Genomic DNA, 24258 nt, shown 5'->3' with positions numbered 1-24258 from the left:
TTTTTAAATTCATGAGTCATCTTCTTGTAACAGTACAGCCCCAATGCCTATATCGCTTGCATCAACGGCCAACTTGAATGGCTTGGCATAATTAGGTACTGCCAACACTGGTGTCGTAGTTAATACAGTTTTCAAATGATTGAATGACTTCTGACACTCCAATGTCCATTGAAACTTCTTGTTCCTTTTTAATAGTTCAGTCGGCAACCACTTGGCTAAAAATTTGGTACAAATTTCAGGTAAAACCCACTCATGCCCAGAAATTTCAAAACTCCTCGTTTTGTTGTAAGCACTGGGAAATCCAGGATAGCCTTGACTTTCGCATTTCTCTGAACCACCTTACCACGCCCGATGATATGGCCTGGATATGTAACTTGCATTTTTGCAAATTCACTTTTAGCCAAGTTCATCACCAAATTAGCTTCTTGTGGTCGAGTAATTAATTATTCCAGATGCTGTAAATGCTCCTCCCATGTCTGACTGAAAACAATTAGATCAATATAAACCGCACAATTGCTTAGACCTCCAATTACTTTGTCAGTCTTTGAAATGTCGCAGGTGGATTCTTCATACCAAATAGTATGACTTTAAACTGATATAGTCCACTTGGCATTACAAAAGGTGATACCTCCTTTGCTCTCTCCAACAACGGTACCCGCCAATATCCTTTTAGGAAGTCAATCTTTGTGGTAAATTTTGATTGTCCCACTTTCTCAATGCAATCCTCCAACTGCGGTATGGGATATGAATCTGCTTTTGTTGTCACATTCACCTTTCCATAGTCCACACACAGTCTTTGTATTCCATCCAGTTTCGGTACCAGTACAATAGGTGAACTCCAGTTACTGCAACCAGACTCAATGATATCATTATGCAGCATGAAATCAATTTATTTTTGTACTTCTGATAACTTTGCTGGATTTAATCGATATGTTGCCTCACTGAAGATGATATTTCTATACATACAACATGTAAAGCTAAATAGGTTTGTGTGACTGCAATAGCTTTTCCAAATCACTTGCTTGGAAGGTAACTCAACATTTCATTTAAATTTTCAAGCACCCCCTCATTATCCAACTTGATTAGAGAAAAATCAATTTCAGAGTCCTGCATTTCTGCCTTTTTCTCATCATCCACCATCACTAACACCTCTTTTTGTTCCTCATCTCTGTCAAAGTACGTTTTAAGCATATTTACATGACACACCCTCTGCTTCTTTCTTCTATCTGGGGTATTTATTAAATAATTTACTTCACTCAATTTCTTTTCAATCCTGTAAGGCCCACTAAATCTTGCATTTAATGAATCCCCTAGTACTGGTAACAAAACTAGTACTTTCTCTCCAGAAACAAGACTGCGAATTTTAGCTTTCTTATCTTTCACTTTTTTCACTTGTTGTGATATCTTTAAATGTTCCCTAGCCAACTCACATGCTCCGTTCAATCTTTCCCTGAAATTTGATACATAATTCAGGAGAGTAGTTTCTGAATTTTGACCCACCAATTTCTCATGAATCAATTTCAGTGGTCCCTTTACCTCATGACCATAAACTAGTTCAAAGAGGCTAAAACCAGTTGACACATTAGGAGCGTCTCTAATAGCAAATCACAAAAATGGAATTGCTGTATCCCAATCCTGTGCATAATCCTGACAGTACGCTCTTATCACAGTTTTTACAGTTTGATGCCATCTTTCCAAAGCTCCTTGTGACTCCGGATGATAAGCTGTTGACTAAAATTGTTTTATCTCCAAACTATTCATTACTTCCTTAAACAGCTGTGACATGAAATTTGATCTGATTGTAGGTAAACTATATCTAATATTTCTTAAAGGTATTGCTTCAGGAAACCTAGTAGACACATCCATTATTGTTAATAAATACTGATTTCCGCTTTTAGTCTTGGGGGGTCGATCATGGCCCTGGTAAAAGGTTCTTCAAATGCTGGTACTGCGATTAAAGGCGCCAGCTTAATCACTGCTTCTGATTTTCCTGTTACTTGACATATATGACTGGTGCTACAGAATTTGACTACAGCCCTATGCAATCCTGGCCAAAAAACAAAACCTCTGTATTTTCCTGTGTTTTCCTTATTCCTAAATGTCCAGCCATTGGAGTTTCATGAGCAATCCTCAAAATCTCATTTCTATAACCTAATGGGATAAAAATCTGATGCACCTCCCTCTAACTTTCATTTGCTGAGACATGATCCGACCACCATGTTCTCATTAATATCTTCCCTCGAAAATAACAACATAGTGGAATACATTTTGCTTTGATTCCTGAATAAGCTTTCTGATATAACTGTTTTAATTGCAAATCATTTTACTGTAACTCCACTAACCTCCGAGTTAAACACTTCAACTGAAGAGCCCTGCATTCCTTCCTCCTGAACAATATTATCAAATACAGTAACAGCTAATTGGATTTCGACACCTTCTTCTTGCCTTTAAACTGCCTGCTTATCTTGTTTATTTTGTTCTTTCCTATGAGCCTTTGATCTCTTTAGAACACAATCAGGAAACAATCCAGGACGTTCCTTCTGTAGCACTTCTGTTGAAAACACTTCTACAGGCTGCTTAACTACCACAGGCATCACCCACATTTGCAATCACCACCCAGAATAAATTGAACCCTTGCAAAGGGCAATTTTTTCTCCACTCCAACCATAACTTCACCCGTCTTCCATCTGCTCTTTAAATTTACCTTCCACAACGGAATAGATTTAGCATCTCCACGATAAAAACAAAAAACTACTGCGGAAGCTGGAAATACAAAACAAAAACAGAATTACCTGGAAAAACTCAGCAGGTCTGGCAGCATCGGCGGAGAAGAAAAGAGTTGAAAATGAGGACTCGAAATGTCAACTCTTTTCTTCTCCGCCGATGCTGCCAGACCTGCTGAGTTTTTCCAGGTAATTCTGTTTTTGTTTTAGATTTAGCATCTCCACAAACCCCACTTATTATTACCATCTCCTGCAACAAATATCACCATCCCACAACATTAAGGATTGACTAGCCCGTGTCTCTTAAAATTTTAAAATCTTTACCTACTCCACCCTGTACACATGGAAGGACTTGCCCTTCACAACATTTCTGCAACCTGCTCCTCAGAATTCTCGAATAAACTGTGAACACAATCTCACTTCTTTACCTTTCACTGATTGTCCGTTTCATTTGTACACAAACTCCTGTGCCTAAACCTCAGAGCTTTTCTGCATCCCAATAATTCCTACAGATTTTCCCTGCAATCTCCAACACACTCCTGTGCCCCGCATTATTACAATGAAAACACCTCAATTTTCGAATGTCACTTCTACCTTCAGCACCTTCCGTTTTGTTCTGAGAAAAAAACCTCCTGGGAACTTCCAGCTACTCCTTGTCTTCCCTGACTACCCACCTTCCTTTCAGCTTCCCAGTTTTTATCCTTTTCCAATTTGAAAGCGTGACGGAAAAAATATTTAGCTCTATGAACTAACTCATAATCATCAGCTATCTCTGCTGCTTGTCTTACAGAATCAACCCTCTGTTCCTCCACATGAGTTCTCACTACAGAAGGAATTGAATCTTTAAATTCTTCCAAAGGAATTACTTCTCTAAGAGCTGCATAGGTTGTCTCTTATTTTTAAATCCCATATCCACCGGTCAGAATTACTTTGTTTTACTCTTTCAAACTCAGTATAAGTTTGCCCAGGTTGTTTTCTCATATTCCTAAATTTCTGCCTGTATGCTTTAGGAACCAACTCAGATGCACTCAATATAGTTTTTTTCACCACACCATTTTTTCTAAAAGTGAAGCATATACCTCAAACCCCCTACCTAACAACTTAGACTGTAATAATAATGCCCAGTTTTCCTGTGGCCATTTCATCTGTTTGGCTAGCTTCTCAAATGAAATAAAGAATGCTTCAATATCTGTTTCCTCAAGTTTTGGAAGTGCTTGTACAAATTTAAACATATCCCCACTGGGTTCTACTCTGGAGGCAAATCCTTCCTCATCTACTGACATCTATTTTCTAACTTCCAACATTTGCAGTTGGAATTCTATCTCTATCTCTCTCTCTTTTTCTCTTTCTTTCTTCTCTATCTTCACAATTTCTAATTCCCTTTTAAAAGCCGTTTCTCTGTCCTTTGCTTCAAATTCGAGCTTTTTCAGTTCCTTTGCATGTTCAAATTCTAGCATCGTCATTTGTAACTGAAGTCTCACTCCCTCCAGCTGTGACTCACTAGTGTCAGGTTTCACTTCCAACTGTAGATGCTGCGCTATACTTTTAACTATATTTGATTTCCTAGCTCCTGCAGGTAACCCCAATTGTAACTTATCCACCAACTCTGTTAACTTACTTTTGGTTATCCTCTCCAACCCAATCAGAGTTATCTCTTCTACACCCAGACAAGTCTTAGCAATTGCCAAAGCCATCCTTCAGTCTCACCACTTCTAAAATACCTCACCAACTCCTGAATTCAAAGTGCCTCTCGTACTCATAAGCTTAAGGTTCACCAGTTCCTAACCAATTGAGGAATTAGAAATATAATTTATCCTGGCACAGCCCCAAATTGTTATGACTGATTCTGTTGGTAAAGCGAAGTTATTTAAAAAAACCCAGAGGGAAACTTTAAACAACTGTCATAACCAATAATTTTAAGTGTTATGTTTGAGATGCGACTCTAAACCACCAGTTCTCGGGGTTTTACATTAATCTACATGGAACATTTTAGTAATTTATACAGGTTAAAATATATATATATGACTACAAATTACTACTGTCATAACTTTTAACAAATTCCCATACTAATCTCCATTAAGGCAACAGCAACCCATAGACTTAACCAAACACCAGGCAAAGCATTTCCATCTTACAAATTCAAAATGAGGTTTTTTTCACTGTGGAGCCAGTTGGACCAGTTGGAGGGTTACAGTTGCCTTCTGATCTCACGTTGCCTCTGCTCTGCACACCTGAAAACTGCTGAAACTACACCACCACTGATTGAATTCGAATTCTCATTGTCTCACCAACCTCTTTGAACTTCACTTTAACAATGAAACCCCATTCATTGTACCAATTTTATTAGTAATATAAACATATTGCTTGGTAGCTGCTAGAAAGGCATCAGTTTTGACCACCCTTCTTGAATGCTCTATTCAAAAAATGCAAATGCACGCTATCTCCCTTACATCTCAAAACTAGTGCCTATCAAAGCACCCTGACTAGCTGACTTTAATCCAATTAAGACACAACCACAGACTAAACCTCTATTTTAAAAGAAAAGTATTTTCCAAAATATACATTAATAGCTTCATGACACTTCCTATAGTGTGGTGTCCAGAACTGTACATAATACTCCAGCTGAGATCTAACTAGTGTCCTATACAAGTTCAGCATAACCTCCCTGCTCTAATACTCTATACCTCTATTAATAAATCCTAGAATGTCGTATGCTTTATTAGCTGCTCTCTCCACATGTCCTGCCATTTATAATGACATATGCACATATACACCCAGGTCCCTCGGCTCCTGCACACCCTTTAGAATTGTACCCCTCATTTTATATTGTCTCTTCACGTTCTTCCTACCAAAATGAATAACCTCACACTTCTCCACATTGAACTTTATCTGCCATCTATCTGCTCACTTCACCAACTTGTCTATGTCCTTTTGAAGTTCTCCATTGTCCTCCTCACAGTTTACAATGCTTCCGAGTTTGTATCATCTGCAAACTTTGAAATTGTTCCCTACACACCAAGATCTAGATCATTAATATATATCAGGAAAAGCAAGGGTCCCAATACCGACCCCTGGGGAACTCCACTACAAACCTTCCTCCAGCCCGAAAAATATCCATTTACCATTATTCGCTGTTTCCTGTTACTCAGCCAAATTTGTAACCACATTGCTACTGTCCCTTTTATTCCACGAGCTACAACTTTTCTTGCAAGTCTGTGGTGCGGCACTGTCTCGAATGCCTTTTGGAAGTCCACGTGCACCACATCAACAACTTTACTCTCATCAACCCTTTCTGTTCCCTCTTCAAAAAATTCCAGCAAGTTAGTTAAACACAATTTTCCCTTTAGAAATCCATGCTGGCTCTTCCTAATCAACACATATTTTTCGATGTTACTATTAGTTCTATCCCGAATAATTGTTTCTAGAAGCTTCCCCACCACCGACGTTAAACCGACTGGTCTGTCATTGCTGGGCTTATCCTTACAACCTTCTTTTGAACAAGGGCATAATGCTTTCAATTCTCCATCCCTGATGCTAGGGAAGACTGAAAGATTTTGGCCAGCGCCCCTGCATTGCACTCTCACTTCCCTCAATATCCTTGGATGCATCTCACCTGGTTCTAGTGCCTTGTCATCTGTAAGTACTGACAGTTTATCCAATACTTCCTCCTTATCAATTTTGAACACTTCTCATGACAGTTTCTTCCTTTGTCACCATGGCCTGGGCAGCATCTGCTTCCTTGGTGAAGACAGATGCAAAGTATTCATTTAACACCTCAGCCATGTCCCCTGCCTCCATGTGTAAATCCCCTCTTTGGTCCCGAATCAGCCCTACTCCTCCTTTTACCACTCTTATTATTTATGTGCCTATAAAAGACTTTGGGCTTCCCCTTTATGTTGGCTGCCAGTCATTTCTCATAATCCCTCTTATTTGCTTCTTTGCCTCTCCTCTGAACCTTATGTATTCAGCTTGGTTCTCAGTTGTATTTTCTGCCTGACACCTGTCATAAGCATGCTTTTTCTTCTTTATCTTAATTTCCACCTCTTTTGCCATCCAGGGAGCTCTGGATTTGTTTGCCCCAACTTTTCCCTTTTGACCAAATATACCTTGACTGTGCCCGAACCATTTCTTCTTTGAAGGTAGCCCATTGTTCAGCCACAGTTTTTCCTGCCAACCTTTGGTTCTAGTCTATACAGCCCAGCTCCGTTCTTGCCCCATAGAAGTCTTACTCTGGATTACCCACTGTACTTTTCTACCACCATCCTAAACTTTATGATACAATGAATACTGTCTCTTAAATAATCCCTCACTGACACTTGATCTACTTGGCCCACCTCATTTCCATGATCCAGGTCTAACAATGCCTCCTTTCTTGCTGGACTGGACACATACTGCTGTGGAAAATTCTCCTGAACACACTCCAGGAACTCTTGCCCCTCTCTGCACTTTACAATACCACTATCCCAGTCTATATTTGGGTAATCAAAGTTCCCCATTATAACTACTCTCTAATGTTTGCATCTCTCTGTAATTTCCCTGCAGGTTTGTTCCTCTACATCCTTCTCACTATTTGGCGGTCTATAGACTACACCGAGCAATGTAATTGCACCCTTTTTGTTCCTTAGCTCCAGCCAAATTGACTCTGTCCTCGAACCCTCTGGGACATCCTCTTTCTCCAGCAGTGCAATGCTCTCCTTAACCAATACAGCCACCAGTCCTCCTTTTTGTCCTACCATATCTTTCCTGAACACCTTGTACCCAGGAACACTTGACACCGTCCTGCCCTTCCTTGAGCCAAGTCTCTGTTATCGCCACATCATCATAATTCCACATGGCAATCTGCACCTGTAACTCCTCAATCTTACTGACTATGCTCCGTGCATTCACATACATGCAATATTTCCCTGATTTAGACTTCATTACCTTCTCCGACTCCGCCTATTAACTTAGTTCTCTCTATTCTAGTGCTGTCTGTCTCTCCCAGTATTTTGTGCATCTTGATATCACTCTCTAATATTCTCTCCTGGTTCCCACATCCGTAGCCCTAGATCCTGGTCCCCAGCAGCACTAGCAAAACGCCCCACAAGGAACTCAGGCCCAGCTCTGTTCAGGTGCAACCCATCCGGCTTGTACAGCAACCATCTCCCCCAGAGCCAGTCCCAGTGTCCCAGAAATCTAAAGCCCTCCCTCCAGCACCATCTTTCCAGCCACGCTTTCATCTGCCTTATCCTCCTATTTCTATATTCACTTGCACGTGACACTGAGATTACTACTTTTGAGATCCTGCTTACTAATTTTCTACCTAGCTCCCAAAATTCTGTCTGCAGGTCCGCTTCTGCTCAGCTGCTCCTGTTCCCGACTTAGAATAATTCCTATATATACCACGCCTCTTTTTCCCATGCACCAAATTCCCACATGATCCTAATTCACTCCTCACTCGGTCTCCGGCTCATTCTGGCCTAGTCACCTGTCTCCTCGCACTCCCTAATAAGATACCCAATAATAAATCCAAGAGGGAATTCAGGAGAAACTTCTTTATACAGAGTGTGGTTGGAATGTGAAACTTGTTAACACAAGGAATGGTTGAGGTGAATTATTTAAGAAGCTAGGTAAGCACAAGGAAGTAAAGAATAGAAGAATACACTGAAGAGGCGAGATGAAGAGGGGTGGAAGGAGGCTTGTGTAGATAATAAATGTCGCAGAGATCAGTTGGGCCAAATGGCCTGATTCTGCGCTGTAGACTCGAAATAATTCTATGCAAATGCACCATAAAAACCAAACACCAGATCCAGTCACCAATAAATATGCTGCACAGAATCATACACTGTGCGCACGTAAAATTCTGCATTTTAGTTAAAACTATCCAAATTAAAACATCCATATGATGGAAATGGCTCTGACAAAATTGGGCAAGTGATATCTACCAGTTTCTATACACCGTACGTGCACCCTGTTATGATCCGATGATCATAAACAAAGTGTATTGTATATAAAATTAAATAAAACAGGCACTGCTAACTTAACAACATAGTTTACAACTATGTATATTATTCACTCAGGTTTACTCCTTACTTCCTCCAAGAATTGTCTCATAAGGCACATCAATCTTAAAATTATTTACTTCTGTAGAGAACAACAATAAATATGCCACAGTCTTCTGGGAAATTCTCAGAGGTAAAACATTCATTAACCCTCCCTTGACTGTGGATGCCCAGACTCTTGTTTTGGCTACTTTTCAATACCTTCAAGCTAATTCAGCTGATTACTTTCTTTTGCAATAAGACACAATGAGGCCCACTGTAGATTCAAACTAAGCAGTCGGCTAGCTTCTGTTCTTCAAGATTCAAACTAAGATTAAACCTCTACCGCCCTCCATGCTGGGAAGAGTGTCCTGCAGTCAACATCGCGGTGAAGCAGTCTGGGAAGAGTGTCCTGCAGTCAGCATCGCGGTGAAGCAGTCTGGGAAGAGTGTCCTGCAGTCAGCATCGCGGTGAAGCAGTCTGGGAAGTGTGTCCTGCAGTCAGCATCGCGGTGAAGCAGTCTGGGAAGTGTGTCCTGCTGTCAGCATCGCGGTGAAGCAGTCTGGGAAGTGTGTCCTGCTGTCAGCATCGCGGTGAAGCAGTCTGGGAAGTGTGTCCTGCAGTCAATTTTTGTTGAAAATAACAAGAGTGACATCACAAGACAGCACGAGAGAGCGGTGGAGAGATCAGAACTAGCGTGAGTGCGGGAAAGATTGAAAAAGTGACATCAGCAGAAAGGTGAGAGCTGATTGGTGAGTAGTGGCCAAATGTTTTTCTCCAGCTTAAAATGGATTAAGCTAAGGAAAGGTAAGAGTTCTAGTTTTTATTTAAAGTACATAAATAATTTAACTTTTTTTTACTGCATTTAACTTAAAATAAGGGGTTTTTTTTTCAGCTAGAGGCATAGCAGGGCAGCTCAGTCCCGTGTTATGTAACGCCTGCAACATGTGGGAAGTCCTAAGCGCTCCTTGTGCTCTGACTGACCACGTGTGCAGGAAGTGCCACCAGCTGCAGCTACTTAAGCTCCAAGTTTCAGAGCTTGGGCGGCACTGAGGTGCATCCGCGAGGCTGAGAGTTTCGTGGATAGCACGTTTTTTAGATGTGGTAACCCCACAGCTTACGGAAGTGCAGACAGAGGGGGAATAGGTGACCATCAGTCAGAAGAAAGGTGTCAGGCAGGTAGTCAGGAAAACCCCAGCGTGCATCTCACTCGAGAACCATTTTTCTGTGTTGGAAAACGGTGAGAGTGACGGTTCCTCTGGGGAGAGCAGCCACGCTCATGGCACTGTGAGTGGCTCAGCTGCACTGGGGGGGGAGAAAATAGAGGGGAAGAGCATTAGTGGTAGTAGACTCGATAGTAAGGGGAACAGACAGGTGTTTCTGTGGCCGTAGACGTGACTCCAGGATGGTACGTTGCCTCCCTGGTGCCAGGGTCAAGGATGTCACTGAACAACATTCTAAAAGGGGAGAGCAAACAGACAGAGATCGTGGTACATATTGGTACCAACGACATAGGTAGAAAGAGGGATGAGGTCCTGCAAGGAGAATTTAGGGAGCTAGGAAGCAGATTAAAAAACAGGACCTCAAAGGGAGTAATCTCTGGATTACTTCCAGTGCCACGCGCTAGTAAATATATAAATAGGTTAGTTCAGATGAATGCGTGGCTGGAGAGATGGTGCAGGAGGGAGGGCTTTAGACTTCTGGGACATTGGGACCACTTCTAGGGGCAGTGGGACCTGTACAAGGTGGACGGGTTGCACCTAAACCAGAACAGGGCCAACATCCTTGCGGGGAGGTTTGCTAGTGCTGTTGGGGAGGGTTTAAACTAACATGGCAGGGGTATGGGATCCTGAGAGGAGGTTCAGCAGGGGGAGATGCACAGCCAAAATTAGAGGAGAGAGCAAGTGAGTCTGGAAGGCATAGAAATTATAGGCCAGTTCAGGCACAAGGGAGTTTGGCAAGGTTTGATGGTATTTATTTTAATGCAAGGAGTCTGACAAATAAGGCAGATGAGTTGAAGGCACAAAGTAACACATGGAAGTATGATGTCATTGCTGTCACAGAGACATGGTTGAGAGAGGGGCAGGATTGGCAGCTCAATATTCCAGGATATAGGGTCCTCAGGAGAGACAGGTAAGGAGGTAAAAGAGGAGAGGGTATCACAATATTGATCAAGGAATCAATTACAGCAGTAAGGAGGGATGACATCTTAGAAGGCTCCTCAAATGAAGCCAATGGGTAGAACTGAAAAACAAAAAAGAAGCAATCACATTGCTGGGAATGTACTATAGGCTCCTAAACAGTCAGAGAGAAATAGAAGAACAGATATGTAGGCAAATTTCAGAGAAGTGTAAAAATAATAGGGTAGAGATAGTGGAGGATTTCAACTTCCCCAACATTAGCTGGGTTAGTCATAGTGTGATAGGTTTAGAGGGAGCAGAATTCTTAAAATGCATCCAGGAAAGCTTTTTAAGCCAGTACCTAGAAGGTCCTACAAGAGAGGGGGCGGTCCTGGACTTAATTTTAGGGAATGAAGTCAGGCAAGTAGTAGAGGTATCAGTAGGGGAGAATTTTGCAGATAGTGATCATAACTCCGTTAGATTCAAGGTTGTTATGGAAAAGGACAAGGATGGGCCAGAAATCCGCATTCTAAATTGGGGGAAGGCTGATTTTAATAAGATCAGATATGATTTGGCCAGAGTGGGCTGGGAGCAGCTGCTTTTAGGTAAATCTGCGTCAGAGCAGTGGGACTCATTCAAGAAGGAAATAGGGAGAGTACAGGGCCAACACATTCTAATAAAGGTAAAGGGTGGGACTGACAAATACAGGGAACCCTGGATGTCAAGGGATATACAGGATTGGTTACAGAGAAAAAGAGAGGCTTATGGCAGATACCGAGGGCTCAAAACAGCAGAAGCCCTAGAGGAGTATAGAATGTGTAGGGGGAACTTAAAAAGGAAATTAGGAGAGCAAAAAGGGAGCATGAAAAAACATTGGCAGGTAAAATAAAGGAAAATCCGAAGCTATTTTACAAGTACATTAAGAGGAACAGGATAACTAAGGAAAGAGTAGGGCCCATTAAGGACCATAGTGGTAATTTGTGTGTGAAGCCGGAAGGCATAGGTAGGGTTCTAAATGAATACTTTGTGTCGGTGTTCACAAGTGAGAGGGACGACGTGGGTATGGAAATCAGGCAGAAGGACTGTGATATAATTAAAGAAATTAGCATAAAAAGGGAGAAGGTTCTAAGTGGTCTGGCAGGCTTAAAAGTAGATAAATCTCCAGGCCTGGATGAAATGTCTCCCAGGCTGTTGAGTGAGGCAAAGGAGGAGATAGCAGGGGCGCTGGCAATAATTTTCAATACCTCTGGCCACAGGAGAGGTGCCAGAGGACTGGAGGACAGCCAATGTGGTACCGTTATTCAAGAAGGGAGGAAGGGATAAACCAGGGAACTACAGGCCAGTCAGTCTAACCTCAGTGGTGGGGAAACGTTTAGAAGAAATTCTGAGGGACAGAATTAATCTACACTTGGAGAGGCAGGGATTAATCAAGGACAGTCAGCATGGTTTTAAGGGGAGGTCATGTCTGACCAATTTGATTGAATTTTTCGAAGAGGTGACCAGGTGTGTAGATGAGGGCAATGCATTTGATATAGTCTACTTGGACTTCAGCAAGGTTTTTGATACGGTCCCGCATGAGAGACTGATAACGAAGGTAAGAGCCCATGGGATCCAAGGCAATTTGGCAAATTGGATCCAGAATTGGCTGAGTGGCAGGAAGCAGAGGGTGATAGTCGAGGGGTGTTTTTGTGACTGGATGCCTGTGTCCAGTGGGGTTCCACAGGGATCAGTGCTGGGTCCCTTGCTGTTTGTGGTATATATAAATGATTTAGACTTGAATGTAGGAGGGTTGATCAGTAAGTTCGCGGATGACACGAAAGTTGGTGGGGTGGTAAATAATGAGGAGGATAGCCTTAGACGACAGGAGGATATAGACGGGCTGGTCAGATGGGCTGACTAGTGGCAAATGGAATTTAATCCAGATAAGTGTGAGGTGATGCACTTGGGCAGGACAAACAAGGCACAGGAATACATGATGAATGATAGGACCCTGGGAAGTACCGAGGATCAGAGGAACCTTGGTGTGCATGTCCACCGGTCCCTTAAGGTAACGGGGCAGGTAGATAAGTTGGTCAAGAAGGCATATGGGATACTTGCCTTCATTAGCCGAGGCATAGAACATAAGAGCAGGGAGGTTATGCTGGAACTGAATAAAATGCTGGTTAGGTCACAGCTAGAGTATTGCGTGCAGTTCTGGAATCCGCATTATAGGGAGGATGTGATTGCACTAGAGAGAGTGCAGAGGAGATTTACTAGGACGTTGCCTGGGCTGGAGAGTTTTAGTTATGAGGAGAGATTGGATAGACTGGGGTTATTTTCCTTGGAGCAGAGGAGATTGAGGGGGGACATGATTGAAGTGTATAAAATTATGAGGGGCATAGATAGGGTAGACAGGAAGGAACTTTTCTCCTTGGTGGAGGGATCAATAACCAGGGGACATAGATTTAAGGTAAGGGGCAGGAGGTTTAGAGGGGATGTGAGGAAGAATTTTTTCACCCAGAGGGTGGTGGGAATCTGGAACTCACTGCCTGAAAGGGCGGTAGGGGCAGAAGCCCTCATAGCATTTAAGTAGTATGTGGATGTGCACCTATGATGCCGTGGCAAACAAGGCTATGGACCTAGTGCTGGAAAATGGGTTTGGAATAGTACGGTACTTGTTTGACCAGCACAGACTCGATGGGCTGAAGGGTCTTTTTCTGTGCTGTAGACCTCTATGACTCTATGGTCAATGATGAAATTAGTGTTTTACCTGCTTACAGTGCAGATCTGTCTCATTTATTTTGGATAACTTCTCAGTGAGCTGCAAACTACATGAGGGCTAAATTGCAACTGAAACCTCTCTCAGCAAACACCCAGATAAATTAAAACCAGAGAGCCTTCCTAAGCTCCCTCCATCTCCATGACAATGTAGCCTGCTCTGGGCTATCCTCAAATTGACCTTTAAGCTAATTATCCCTCATTTACAATTTCTCCAGCTAAGTACGCGCACCTGCTGTTTTATAGCTCCGTTGCTTCTATTCTGACTCTAAACAAACAAACACGGTAAACCTTCTGAGCTGCCATTTCTTTAGGTGTTCTGGCAATCTCTAAAGCCCAGCATTTTAATTACCTTACCTTCACAACCACAATCTTGCCAAAATTAAATGTTACCTCTAAAATATCAACATGAGCCACGAACTAGGTATTTGCAACAATTTCACAGCCTTACTGCTCATATTGTCTTTACCTTAGTCTCTCTACTGTTCCCCTCAGCAATGACAGTGTAGGAAGATTGGTTCCTTGTGGAGTTTTCCATTGCAATGCGCACCTCCACTCCAGGCAGTGGGGTCCCAACAGCCCCTAGATTCAAAATAAACACAGATAACATAGGCAGTGAAAATTCCCTTTACCCCTCTCAAATTACAATAATTGAGAACCCCCTGTCATACTCCCCAAAATACAATGGGCAGTGAGAACCTCCTGTGCATTTCTAGGCAAATAAAGAAAAAGCCTTACAATATGAGACACAATAGGTGGTGAGGACACCATGTAAATACCCCATCTCAACATATGTCGACATATGTGCAAACCCCCTATAAATAGCCCTCGATATACAATAGGCAGTTAGAAAAATCCCTGTAAGTATCTTCCAGAAATACAATATGAGAAAAACCCAATTAAATACCAACCTGAGATAAAACAGGCAGTGAGAACCCCTGTAAAAATCCCACTCTCCCCCCAGTGCCCCTCCTGGAGATACAGTACAGGAGAAATTACCACTAATACCCAAGATCCAATAGAGTCATTTACAGCACAGAAGGCCTTTTGGATCATCAAGTCCATGCCAGCCCTCTATAGAGCAATCCAGTCAGTCCCATTCCCCCACTCTATCCCCGTAATCCTGTAAGTCTATTTCCTTCAAGTGCCTATCCAATTTCCATTTGAAATCATTGATTGTTTCTGCTTCCACCACCCTCGTGGGCAGAGAGTTCCAGGTCATTACTACTTGCTGCATAAAAAAATTTCTTCCTCTCATGCCCTCTGTTTCTCTTGCCCAAAATCTTAAATCTGTGTCCCCAGAGTCCTTGTACCATCAGCCAATGGGAACAGTTTTTCTTTGTCTACCTTATCCAAACCTGTCATCATCTTGTACACATCACAGAATCACAGTGCAGAAGAGGCCCTTCAGCCCATCGAGTCTGCACCAGCATGTGAGAAACACCTGACCTACCTACCTAATCCCATTTACCAGCACTTGGCCCATAGCCTTGAATGTTATGACGTGCCAAGTGCTCATCCAGGTACTTTTTAAAGGATGTGAGGCAACCTGCCTCCACCACCCTCTCAGGCAGTGCATTCCAGACCGTCACCACCCTCTGGGTAAAAAAATTTTTCCTCACATCCCCCCCTAAACCTCCTGCCCTTCACCTTGAACTTGTGTCCCCTTGTGACTGACCCTTCAACTAAGGGGAACAGCTGCTCCCTATCCACCCTGTCCATGCCCCTCATAATCTTGTACACCTTGATCAGGTCGCCCCTCAGTCTTCTCTGCTCCAACGAAAAAACCCAAGTCTATCCAACCTCTCTTCCTAACTTAAATGTTTCATCCCAGGAAACATCCTGGTGAATCTCCTCTGCACCCCCTCCAGTGCAATCACATCATTCCTATAATGTGGCGACCAGAACTGCACACAGTACTCCAGCTGTGGCCTCACCAAGGTTCAATGCAACTCCAACATGACTTCCCTACTTTTATAATCTATGCCTCGATTGATAAAGGCAAGTGTCCCATATGCCATTTTCACCATCCCACTAACATGCCCCTCCGCCTTCAGAGATCTATGGACACACACGCCAAGGTCCCTTTGTTCCTCAGAACTTCCTAGTGTCATGCCGTTCATTGAATACTTCCTTGTCAAATTACTCCTTCCAAAGTGTATCACCCCACACTTTTCAGGATTAAATTCCATCTGCCACTTATCTGCCCATTTGACCATCCTGTCTATATCTTCCTGTAGCCCAAGACACTCAACCTCACTATTAACCACCCGGCCAATCTTTGTGTCATCTGCAAACTTACTAATCCTACCCCACACAGTCATCTATGTCGTTTATATAAATGACAAATAATAGGGGACCCAAAATAGATCCCTGTGGAACGCCACTGGACACTGGCTTCCAGTTACTAAAGCAGCCTTCTGTCATCACCCTCTGTCTCCTACAACTAAGCCAATTTTGAATCCACCTTATCAAATTACCCTGTTTCCCATGTGCATTTGCCTTCTTTATAAGTCTCCCATGTGAGACCTTGTCAAAGGCTTTGCTGAAATCCATATAAACCACATCAACTGCACTACCCTCATCTACACACTTGGTCACCTCCTCAAAAAATTCAATCAAATTTGTTAGGCATGACCTCCCTCTGACAAAGCCATGCTGACTATCCTGGATCAAACCTTGCCTCTCCAAGTGGAGAAAGATTCTCTCCTTCAGAATTTTCTCCAATAGTTTCCCTACCACTGACGTGAGACTCACTGGCCTGTAGTTCCCTGGCTTATCTCTACAACCCTTCTTAAATAGCGGAACCACATTAGCTGTTCTCCAGTCCTCTGACACCTCCCCTGTGGCCAGAGAGGAATTAAAAATTTAGGTCAGAGCCCCTGCGATCTCCTCCCTTGCCTCCCTCAGCAGTCTGGGACACAAATCATCTGGACCTGGAGATTTGTCCATTTTTAAGCCTGCCAACGCCTCCAATACCTTGTCACTCCCTATATCAATTTGCTTAAGAACCTCACAGTCTCTCTCCCCGAGTTCGATACCTTCATCCTCATTCTCTTGGGTGAAGACGGATGTGAAGTATTCATTCAACACTCTAGCGATGTCCTCTGGCTCCACCCATAGATTGTCCTCTTAGTCCCTTATGGGCCCTACTCTTTCCCTGGTTATCCTCTTGTTATACTTATAGAATATCTTGGGATTTTCCCTACTTTTACCAGCCAGAGCTTTCTCATATCCCCTCTTTGCTCTCCTAATTGCTTTCTTAAGCTCCAACCTGCACTTTCTGTACTCCACTAATGCCTCCGCTGATTTGCTTCCCTTGTACCTGCTAAAACCCTCTCTTTTCCTTATCATAACCTGAATATCTCTGGTCATCCATGGTTCTCTGGGCTTGTAACTCCTTCCTATCACCCTAGAGGGAACACGTTGAGCCTGTACCCTCCCCCTTTCTTTTTTGAACACCCCCCTCTGTTCCTCTGTAGATTTCCCCACAAGTAACCGTTCCCAGTCTACCTTGGCCAGATCCTGCCTTATTTTACTAAAATCCACTCTCCCCAAATCCAAAACATTTTTTTGCAACTTGTCGATTTCTTAACAAACTTAAACTGTACCACGTTGTGGTTGTTATCGCTAAAATGCTCGCCCACCACCACCTCAGCCACCTGTCCGGCTTCATCAAATCTCCCCTCAATCTCCTTTGCTCCAAGGAGAACAACCCCAGCTTCTCCAACCTAATCTTGTAGTTGAAATCCCTCATCCATGGACCCATTCTGGTCAATCTCCTCTGCCCCCTCTCAAGGACCTACACATCCTTCATGAAGTGTAGAGGCTAGAACTGGATACAATATTCTAGTTGTGGCCTAACCAGAGCTTTATAAAGGTTCAGCATAACTTCCCTGTTTTTGTGCCCAAAACCTTTATTTATGAAGCCCAAGATCTCATATACTTTGCTAACCACAGTGTCCTTGCCTCCATGCCAGAAACCCTGGGTTTGAGTCCTACCCTAGGACTTGATGACCAAGAGGTATGTTCATAATGTGGCCAAAGAGGTTGAGTATGAACATGCAAATCCTTCCAGCACATGCCAATGGCAGGTGGGACTGGTCAACCACGTAACGGAAAGAACATTGGAGCCTCTACCATCACTATCCATACCTCCAGGCTATAACATGCATGTAAAAGTGCATGCTGCCACAGCAACTCAGACTCCCTAAGTGAACTGCAACACACCACCCCTTCTCCCAAAATGTATCACCTCACTTTTCTCTGCATTTCATTCCATTTGCCACTTATCTGCCCATTCTGCTAGCCTATCTATTACAGTCGATTGGTATCATCCTCACTGTTTGTCACATCTCCAAGCTGGGTACTATCAGCAAGTTTTGAAATTTTATTCTGTATTCCGACACCAAAGTTACTTATATACATTAAAAAAGTATTGGTCCGAGCACTGACCCTTGGGAACACCACTGACTACCATCCTCCAATCTGAAAACAAGCATTTACCACAACTTGCTGTTTTCTGTCCTTAAATCAATTTTTCATCCAAGCTGAGGCTTAACAAAATTGAGGCTCATGGAATAACCAGCCTTTTATGCTGTATTTTGTCAAACAGCTTTTTAAAATCCATATAGAAACATCCATTGCTTTCCCTTCATCAACCTCTGTTACTTCATCAAAAAATTCAATTAGTCAAACACAATCTTTTCACAAGTTTCTGCTGGCTTTTCTTAATTAACATCAACCTCTCCAATTGCCTGTTAATTCTTTCCTTGATTATTGTTTCTAAAAACTTACCTACCACTGATGTTAAACTATCCGGTCTGTAATTACTAGTAACATCCTTACACCCCTTCTTGAACAAGGCTGTCACATTTGCCATTTTCTAACTTTTAAAAAATTCATTCACAGGATGTGGGCTTCGCTGGCTGGGCCAGCATTTATTGCCCATCCCCAGTTGCGATGCCTCCTAACTCTCTGATACCTTCTCCATATGTAGGGAAGATTGGGAGATTATGGAAAGCCCTTCCGCTATCTGCACCTCCGCTTTCCTTCACAACCTGGGAAGTAAGCCATCTGGACCTGGCAACTTATCCACTCTAAACAGTCAGCTTTTCCAGTACATCCAGCCTATCAATTTTCACTTCATCCATTCCTCTAACATCTCTGTTTCTACCAATATTTTGTCAGCATCCACTTCCTTCGTAAACACACATACACAAAGTAGCATTAAGTATTCTAGCCTTGTCCTGTACCTCTTAGAATAAATCATCCTATTTTTCCCTTATTGTATTTGGCCTTGTTTTCACTTGAAGAATTCACCTAACATGTATTATGCAAGCTCTTTTTTTGTTTCATCAAATTCTCCATCTCCCTCATCCCCTAAGGGGTCCTGGCTTTGGTTCCCCTACCTTTCTCCCTTGTTAGAATGTACCTAGCCTGTAACTGAAACATCTCTTTAAAGGTCACCCATTGTTCTATTACAGTTTTTCCTGTCAGTCTTTGGTTCCATTTTAACCTGGCTAGATCCCCTCTCACACCATTGAGGATAGCCCTCTTCCAAATTGGAAGTTCTACTTTAGATTATTCCTCACTCTTCTCCATTACTGATCTAAACCTTACGATACGATGATCACGCTTACCCAAGCATTCTCCCCCGCCAACCCCCCCTCCACCTCCACTCCCAGACACATGGTCCACTTGGCCCACCTCATTCCCCAGCACCAGGTCCAGCAATGCCTCCTTCCTCATTGGACCAAGAACATACTGGTCCAGTTCAACACTACTATTAACACTCCTTTTGTCTTGTGTCCATGACGTCTTTGTTAATCTCTCCTTAGCCCCCACCTATCACTGGCCTTCTATCCTACTTTACCTGCTCCACCCTCCTTAAACAGGATAAATTCCATCGCATTTCTACTTCTCTTTATCTCTGAAGAGTCATCTGGACTCGAAACATTAACTCTTGTTTCTCTCCCCACAAATGCTGTCAGATCTGCTGAATTTTATTTCAGATTTCCAGCATTCGCAGCATTTTGTTTTACATTATACTGGTCAAGGAAGTTCTCCTGAACACATTTCAGAAATTCCTCTTCCTCCTCACCCTTTCCTTTAATTACCCAAATGACGATTGAAATAAAGTCTCCCAATATCCCTAACATAAGATGTTTTTGTACATCTCTATTTTCGTGCAGATCTGTTCCTTTCTCTCACACCATGTGGAGGCCTATAGGATACCCATGTGTAGTGTGATCATACCTTTCCTGCTTCTCAACTTTAACCAAATGGATTCTGTGATTGCCCCTCAGGGACATCCTTTCTTTCCAACACTGCAATGTCTCCCCTAATCAAGTACTCCCACCAGCTGAATGAGTTCAGTGGAGGTGTGTACAAACATGAATAATTCATTCTTGATCACTATTGCTACCAAGGAAATACAAGGTAAAAATACAAGAAAAATATACTGGTGTGTTCGCAAATATGCAGAGCATCAATGGATTAAAGGGTCTCAATAAAATCTTGAAACGGTTAATGGCTGCAAGTACTTCACTGCAATGACAGGGGGTGGAATCTGCATCAATCTTGCAATCTAAATGAAGCCTATTAGCAATGGAATTCAGGCAGCAGGATCAGCTCTGAACTGCTGGTCATGGCTGTGATGCTGATTTCCAACTGGAGAAAGGGGGAAGTTATCAGCAGCATCCTGTGTACAGTAGTTGGGAGAGAGAAACTCATTTCAATTCTGCTTGTCTCATTCCTACGAGTAGTGTAAGTGTGTAATATATCAGAACTCACTAGGGCCTCTGTTTGACAGGAGTGTAGTCTCACACCTAGAGCACAATGTGCCCTGGATTTAAAAACAAATTGTCCATTCCATTCTGAGACAGCACACGTACTGGGGAACGATGGGTATGTGGGAACCTCCTCATTATGATCACAGCTCTGCACATTCTTCCGACTACTTTGTGGATCATTTAATTCGAGTAAAAATCCCAGGCAGCTCCACAAGAGCACATTTGGTCAAGCAGCAGGCATCAGCATCCTACATACCAGATGGGTTCAACTGGAATCCTTGTCTGTGTTGTTTGTTGATTTCAGCTGGATGCTGACATTGTAGCCACACACCTCATTCAGCCTCAATGCCACTGGATAAAGGAAGAAAATATCAGAACGTATGGAAGAAGTCCAAGAACGTATCCAGCCTGTGAGTCCTGGTGAAGAATGCGTATACACGTCAGGCAAGGGCAGAGTCCATCTCAGCTGGGTGCCAACATTCACTGTTTAGTCTCACACACAGGGTGTGTAAGTTCTTGCAAAGGAATTTAGATAAAATATAGGGAGTTGCCAAGTGACAATCAAACTATAACCCAGAAAGTCAGCCGCTGGTGAAAAGGGAATCAAAATGCCAAAAATTAAACCACAATTAGGGATGGGCAATAAACGTTGTCATCAATTCCCACATATGAGGAATGAATAAAAAAAGATATACTCCTGTTGCTATGCTCCTAGTAAACTCTGGAAGAGGAACAAAGTGCAGAAAAGGGATTTATTCTGAAAATTGTCGTCTGATGATGTCAATTCACCTTATACACAGGTTTTAGAGAAAACACAAATGACTACAAAAGTTAGCAAATTATGAACTCACCAAGAGTATTGGGCGGGGGGGGGACACGTGTCAAACGTAACCCCATTATTTAAAAAAGGAGGGAGAAAACAGAGAATTACAGACCAGTTATCCTAACATCAGTGGTAAGGAAAATGCTTGAGTCTATTATAAAGGATGTGATAACAGGACACACCGAAAAGATCAACGGGATTAGACAATGTCAACATGGATTTATGAAAGGGAAATCATGTTTGACAAACCTGCTGGAGTTTTTTGAGGATGTAAGTAGCAGATTAGATAAGGGAGAGCCAGTGGATGTGGTGTATTTGGATTTTCAGAAAACTTTTGATAAAGTCCCATATAACAGGTTAGTGTGTAAAATTAAATTACTTGGAGTTATGGGTAATATATTGGCATGGATTGAGAATTGGTTAGCAGACAGGAAACAGGGTAGGAATAAAAGGGTATTTTTTGGAGTGTCAGGCAGTGATTAGTGGGGTACCGCAGGGATCAATGCTTGGGCCCCAGCTATTTAAAATAATTATCAATAATTTGGATGAGGGAACAAAACGTAATATTTCCAGGTTTGCTGGTGACATGAAACCTGTTTGGAGTGTGAGTGGTGAGGAGGATGTTAAGAGGCTTCAAGCGATTTAGACAGGTTGAATGAGTGGGCAAATACACGGCAGATGCATAATAACATGGATAAGTGTGAAGTTATCCACTTCGGTAGGAAAAACAGGATGATAGAGTATTATTTAAATGGCAACAGATTGGGAAATGTTGATGTACAAAGGGACCTGGGTATCCTTGTACACCAGTCACTGAAAGCAAGCATGCAGGTACAGCAAGCAGTTAGGAGGGCAAACGGTATGTTGGCCTTCATTGCGAGAGGACTTGAGTACAGGAGCAAGGATGTCTTACTGCAGCTGTACAGGGCCTTGGTGAGGCCACACCTGGAGTATTGGGTGCAGTTTTGGTCTCCTTACCTAAGAAAGGATATACTTGCCATAGAGGGAATGCAGCAAAGGTTCACCAGACTGATTCCTGGGTTGGCAGGATTGTCGTACGAGGAGAGATTGGGTCGACTAGGCCCTGTATTCACCAGAGTGAATACAGAATGAGAGGGGATCTCATTGAACCAAAATTCGGACAGGGATGGACAGACTGGGAGCAGGGATGATGTTTCCTCAGGCTGCGGGATCTAGAACAAGGGGTCACAGTCTCAGGATATGGGATAGGATATTTAAGACTGAGAAATTTCTTCACACAGGTGGTGAACCTGTGGAATTCTCTACCACAGAAGGCTGTGGAGGCCAAGTCACTAAATATATTTAAGGAGGAAATAGATAGATTTCTGGACTCTAAAAGAGTCAAGGGGCATGCGGGGGAGAGCGGGAGTATGACGTTGAGATAGAGGATCAGCCATGATCATATTGAATGGCAGATCAGGCTTGAAGGGCCGAATGGCCTACTCCTGCTCCTATTTTCTATGTTTCTAGATGGAGTGTCAGACATTGCAGAGACTGAGGAAACTCAAGTCAGAACAGAATCATCAAATCAGAAAATAATCACAGAGGGAGACCATTCATCCCATCAAGTCTGCACTGGGTTCTTTCCCCATATCCTTACAATTTTTTCACCTTCAGTATTTAACCAATTCCCTTTTGAAAGTTACTGTTGAATTTATGTCCGCCCTATAAGGCAGTGCATTCCAACTCCTAACCAATCATTGCATATAAAAATTTTCCTTATGTTGTCTTGGGTTCTTAATCACCTTAAATCTGTGCCCTCTAGTTATCAGCCCTTCACCATTGGAAACAGTTTCACTTCATTTGCACCATCTAAGCTCTTTGTGATTTGAAACAGCTCTCAATCAAATCTCCTCTCAGCCTTCTCTGCTCCAAGGAGAACAACCCAACTTCAAGTCTATTCACTGAACTGGAATCTCTCATCCCTGGAACTATTCTAGCAACTCCCTTCTGCACTCTCTCTAAAGTCCGCAGATCCTTTCTAGAGTGTGGTGCCCAAAATTGGACACGGTCCTCCAGCTGGGACTGAACTAGTTTTTTTGAGTTAGGTCTAGCATAATTTTTTTCAATTCATTCATGAGATGAGAGTGTTGCTAGAAAGGCCAGCATTTATCATCCATCCATAATTGCTCTCAAAAAGGTGGTGGTGAGCTGCCTCCCTCAACTGCCGCAGTCTGTGGGGCGAAGGTGCCCACCAGATAGGGAGCTCCAGGACTTTGACCCAGTGATGATGAAAGAACAGTGGCACATTTTCACATCGGGATGGTGTGCGACTTGGAGGTGGTGTTGTTCCCATTCACCTGCTGCCCCTGTTTTAACCAGGTGGCAGAGGGAATCAGAATTTCAGACAGGGCAAGGACTGAAAAAAAAACATGAGTACGTGAGGAGGAATAGGATTGTCAGACAGGGTCTGAGAATAGAGAAATACGAGTAAATGGTGGAGAGGGAGGGTACAGAATCTCAAAGGGTCTGGGACTCAAACCCATGACTGCAGAGTAACAAACTGAGATTCAGTGGCTACCAACTGTTGAAACTGTCCATTCATAATTTAGATTATTCAGAAAACCTAATGCAACAGGATAAAAAAGTGAAGTACAGCATGTGATTAATCAATCAATAAATAACTATTTCCTCATCTACAAACTGAAGTGCCAGTCAGGCACCGAGCCCACAGCAGACTGAAGAAGCAAGTTCATGGTTTGAGCAATAAAATGATTAATTGGAAGCAGGCAGCTGTCACCTTCAAGCTGGGCAATTGCCATTGAGTAAGGGCTCTGAGTATTGCACAGACACCAAGGCTCTTCCAGGAAATTGTCCTTCACCACTTGAACTAGGTTGTGATGAGAAACCCCAAAACACACAAAACACCAGCCAATCAAGCCCTTTCAGAATGTTGTATGTTTCAATGAGGTTGCCTCTCATTCTTCTCAACTCCAAACATAGAACCAATGTTCCCTCTAATTTTTTTTTAAAAAGAGTACAAAATAACATTTTGTGCTG

At 42.7% G+C, this 24258-nt stretch overlaps 1 protein-coding gene across 6 annotated transcripts in view; it reads right to left on the bottom strand.

Moving 5' to 3' along the window:
- Positions 1-24258, bottom strand: part of acsf3 (acyl-CoA synthetase family member 3) — a 151055-nt gene that overhangs the window by 89586 nt on the left and 37211 nt on the right. For all 6 annotated transcript variants that reach the window (XM_078544724.1, XM_078544726.1, XM_078544725.1 and 3 more), the window contains one exon: positions 14090-14202. In XM_078544724.1, coding sequence (XP_078400850.1) covers positions 14090-14202 — 113 coding nt within the window. The remainder of the gene's footprint in view (positions 1-14089; positions 14203-24258) is intronic.

This window comes from Cetorhinus maximus, chromosome 6 (assembly GCF_964194155.1).
Source record: "Cetorhinus maximus chromosome 6, sCetMax3.hap1.1, whole genome shotgun sequence".
In the NCBI taxonomy this organism is placed as follows: domain Eukaryota; kingdom Metazoa; phylum Chordata; class Chondrichthyes; order Lamniformes; family Cetorhinidae; genus Cetorhinus; species Cetorhinus maximus.
The sequence above is the reverse complement of the archived record's forward strand: the minus strand, read 5'-3'. Positions and strand labels throughout refer to the sequence as shown.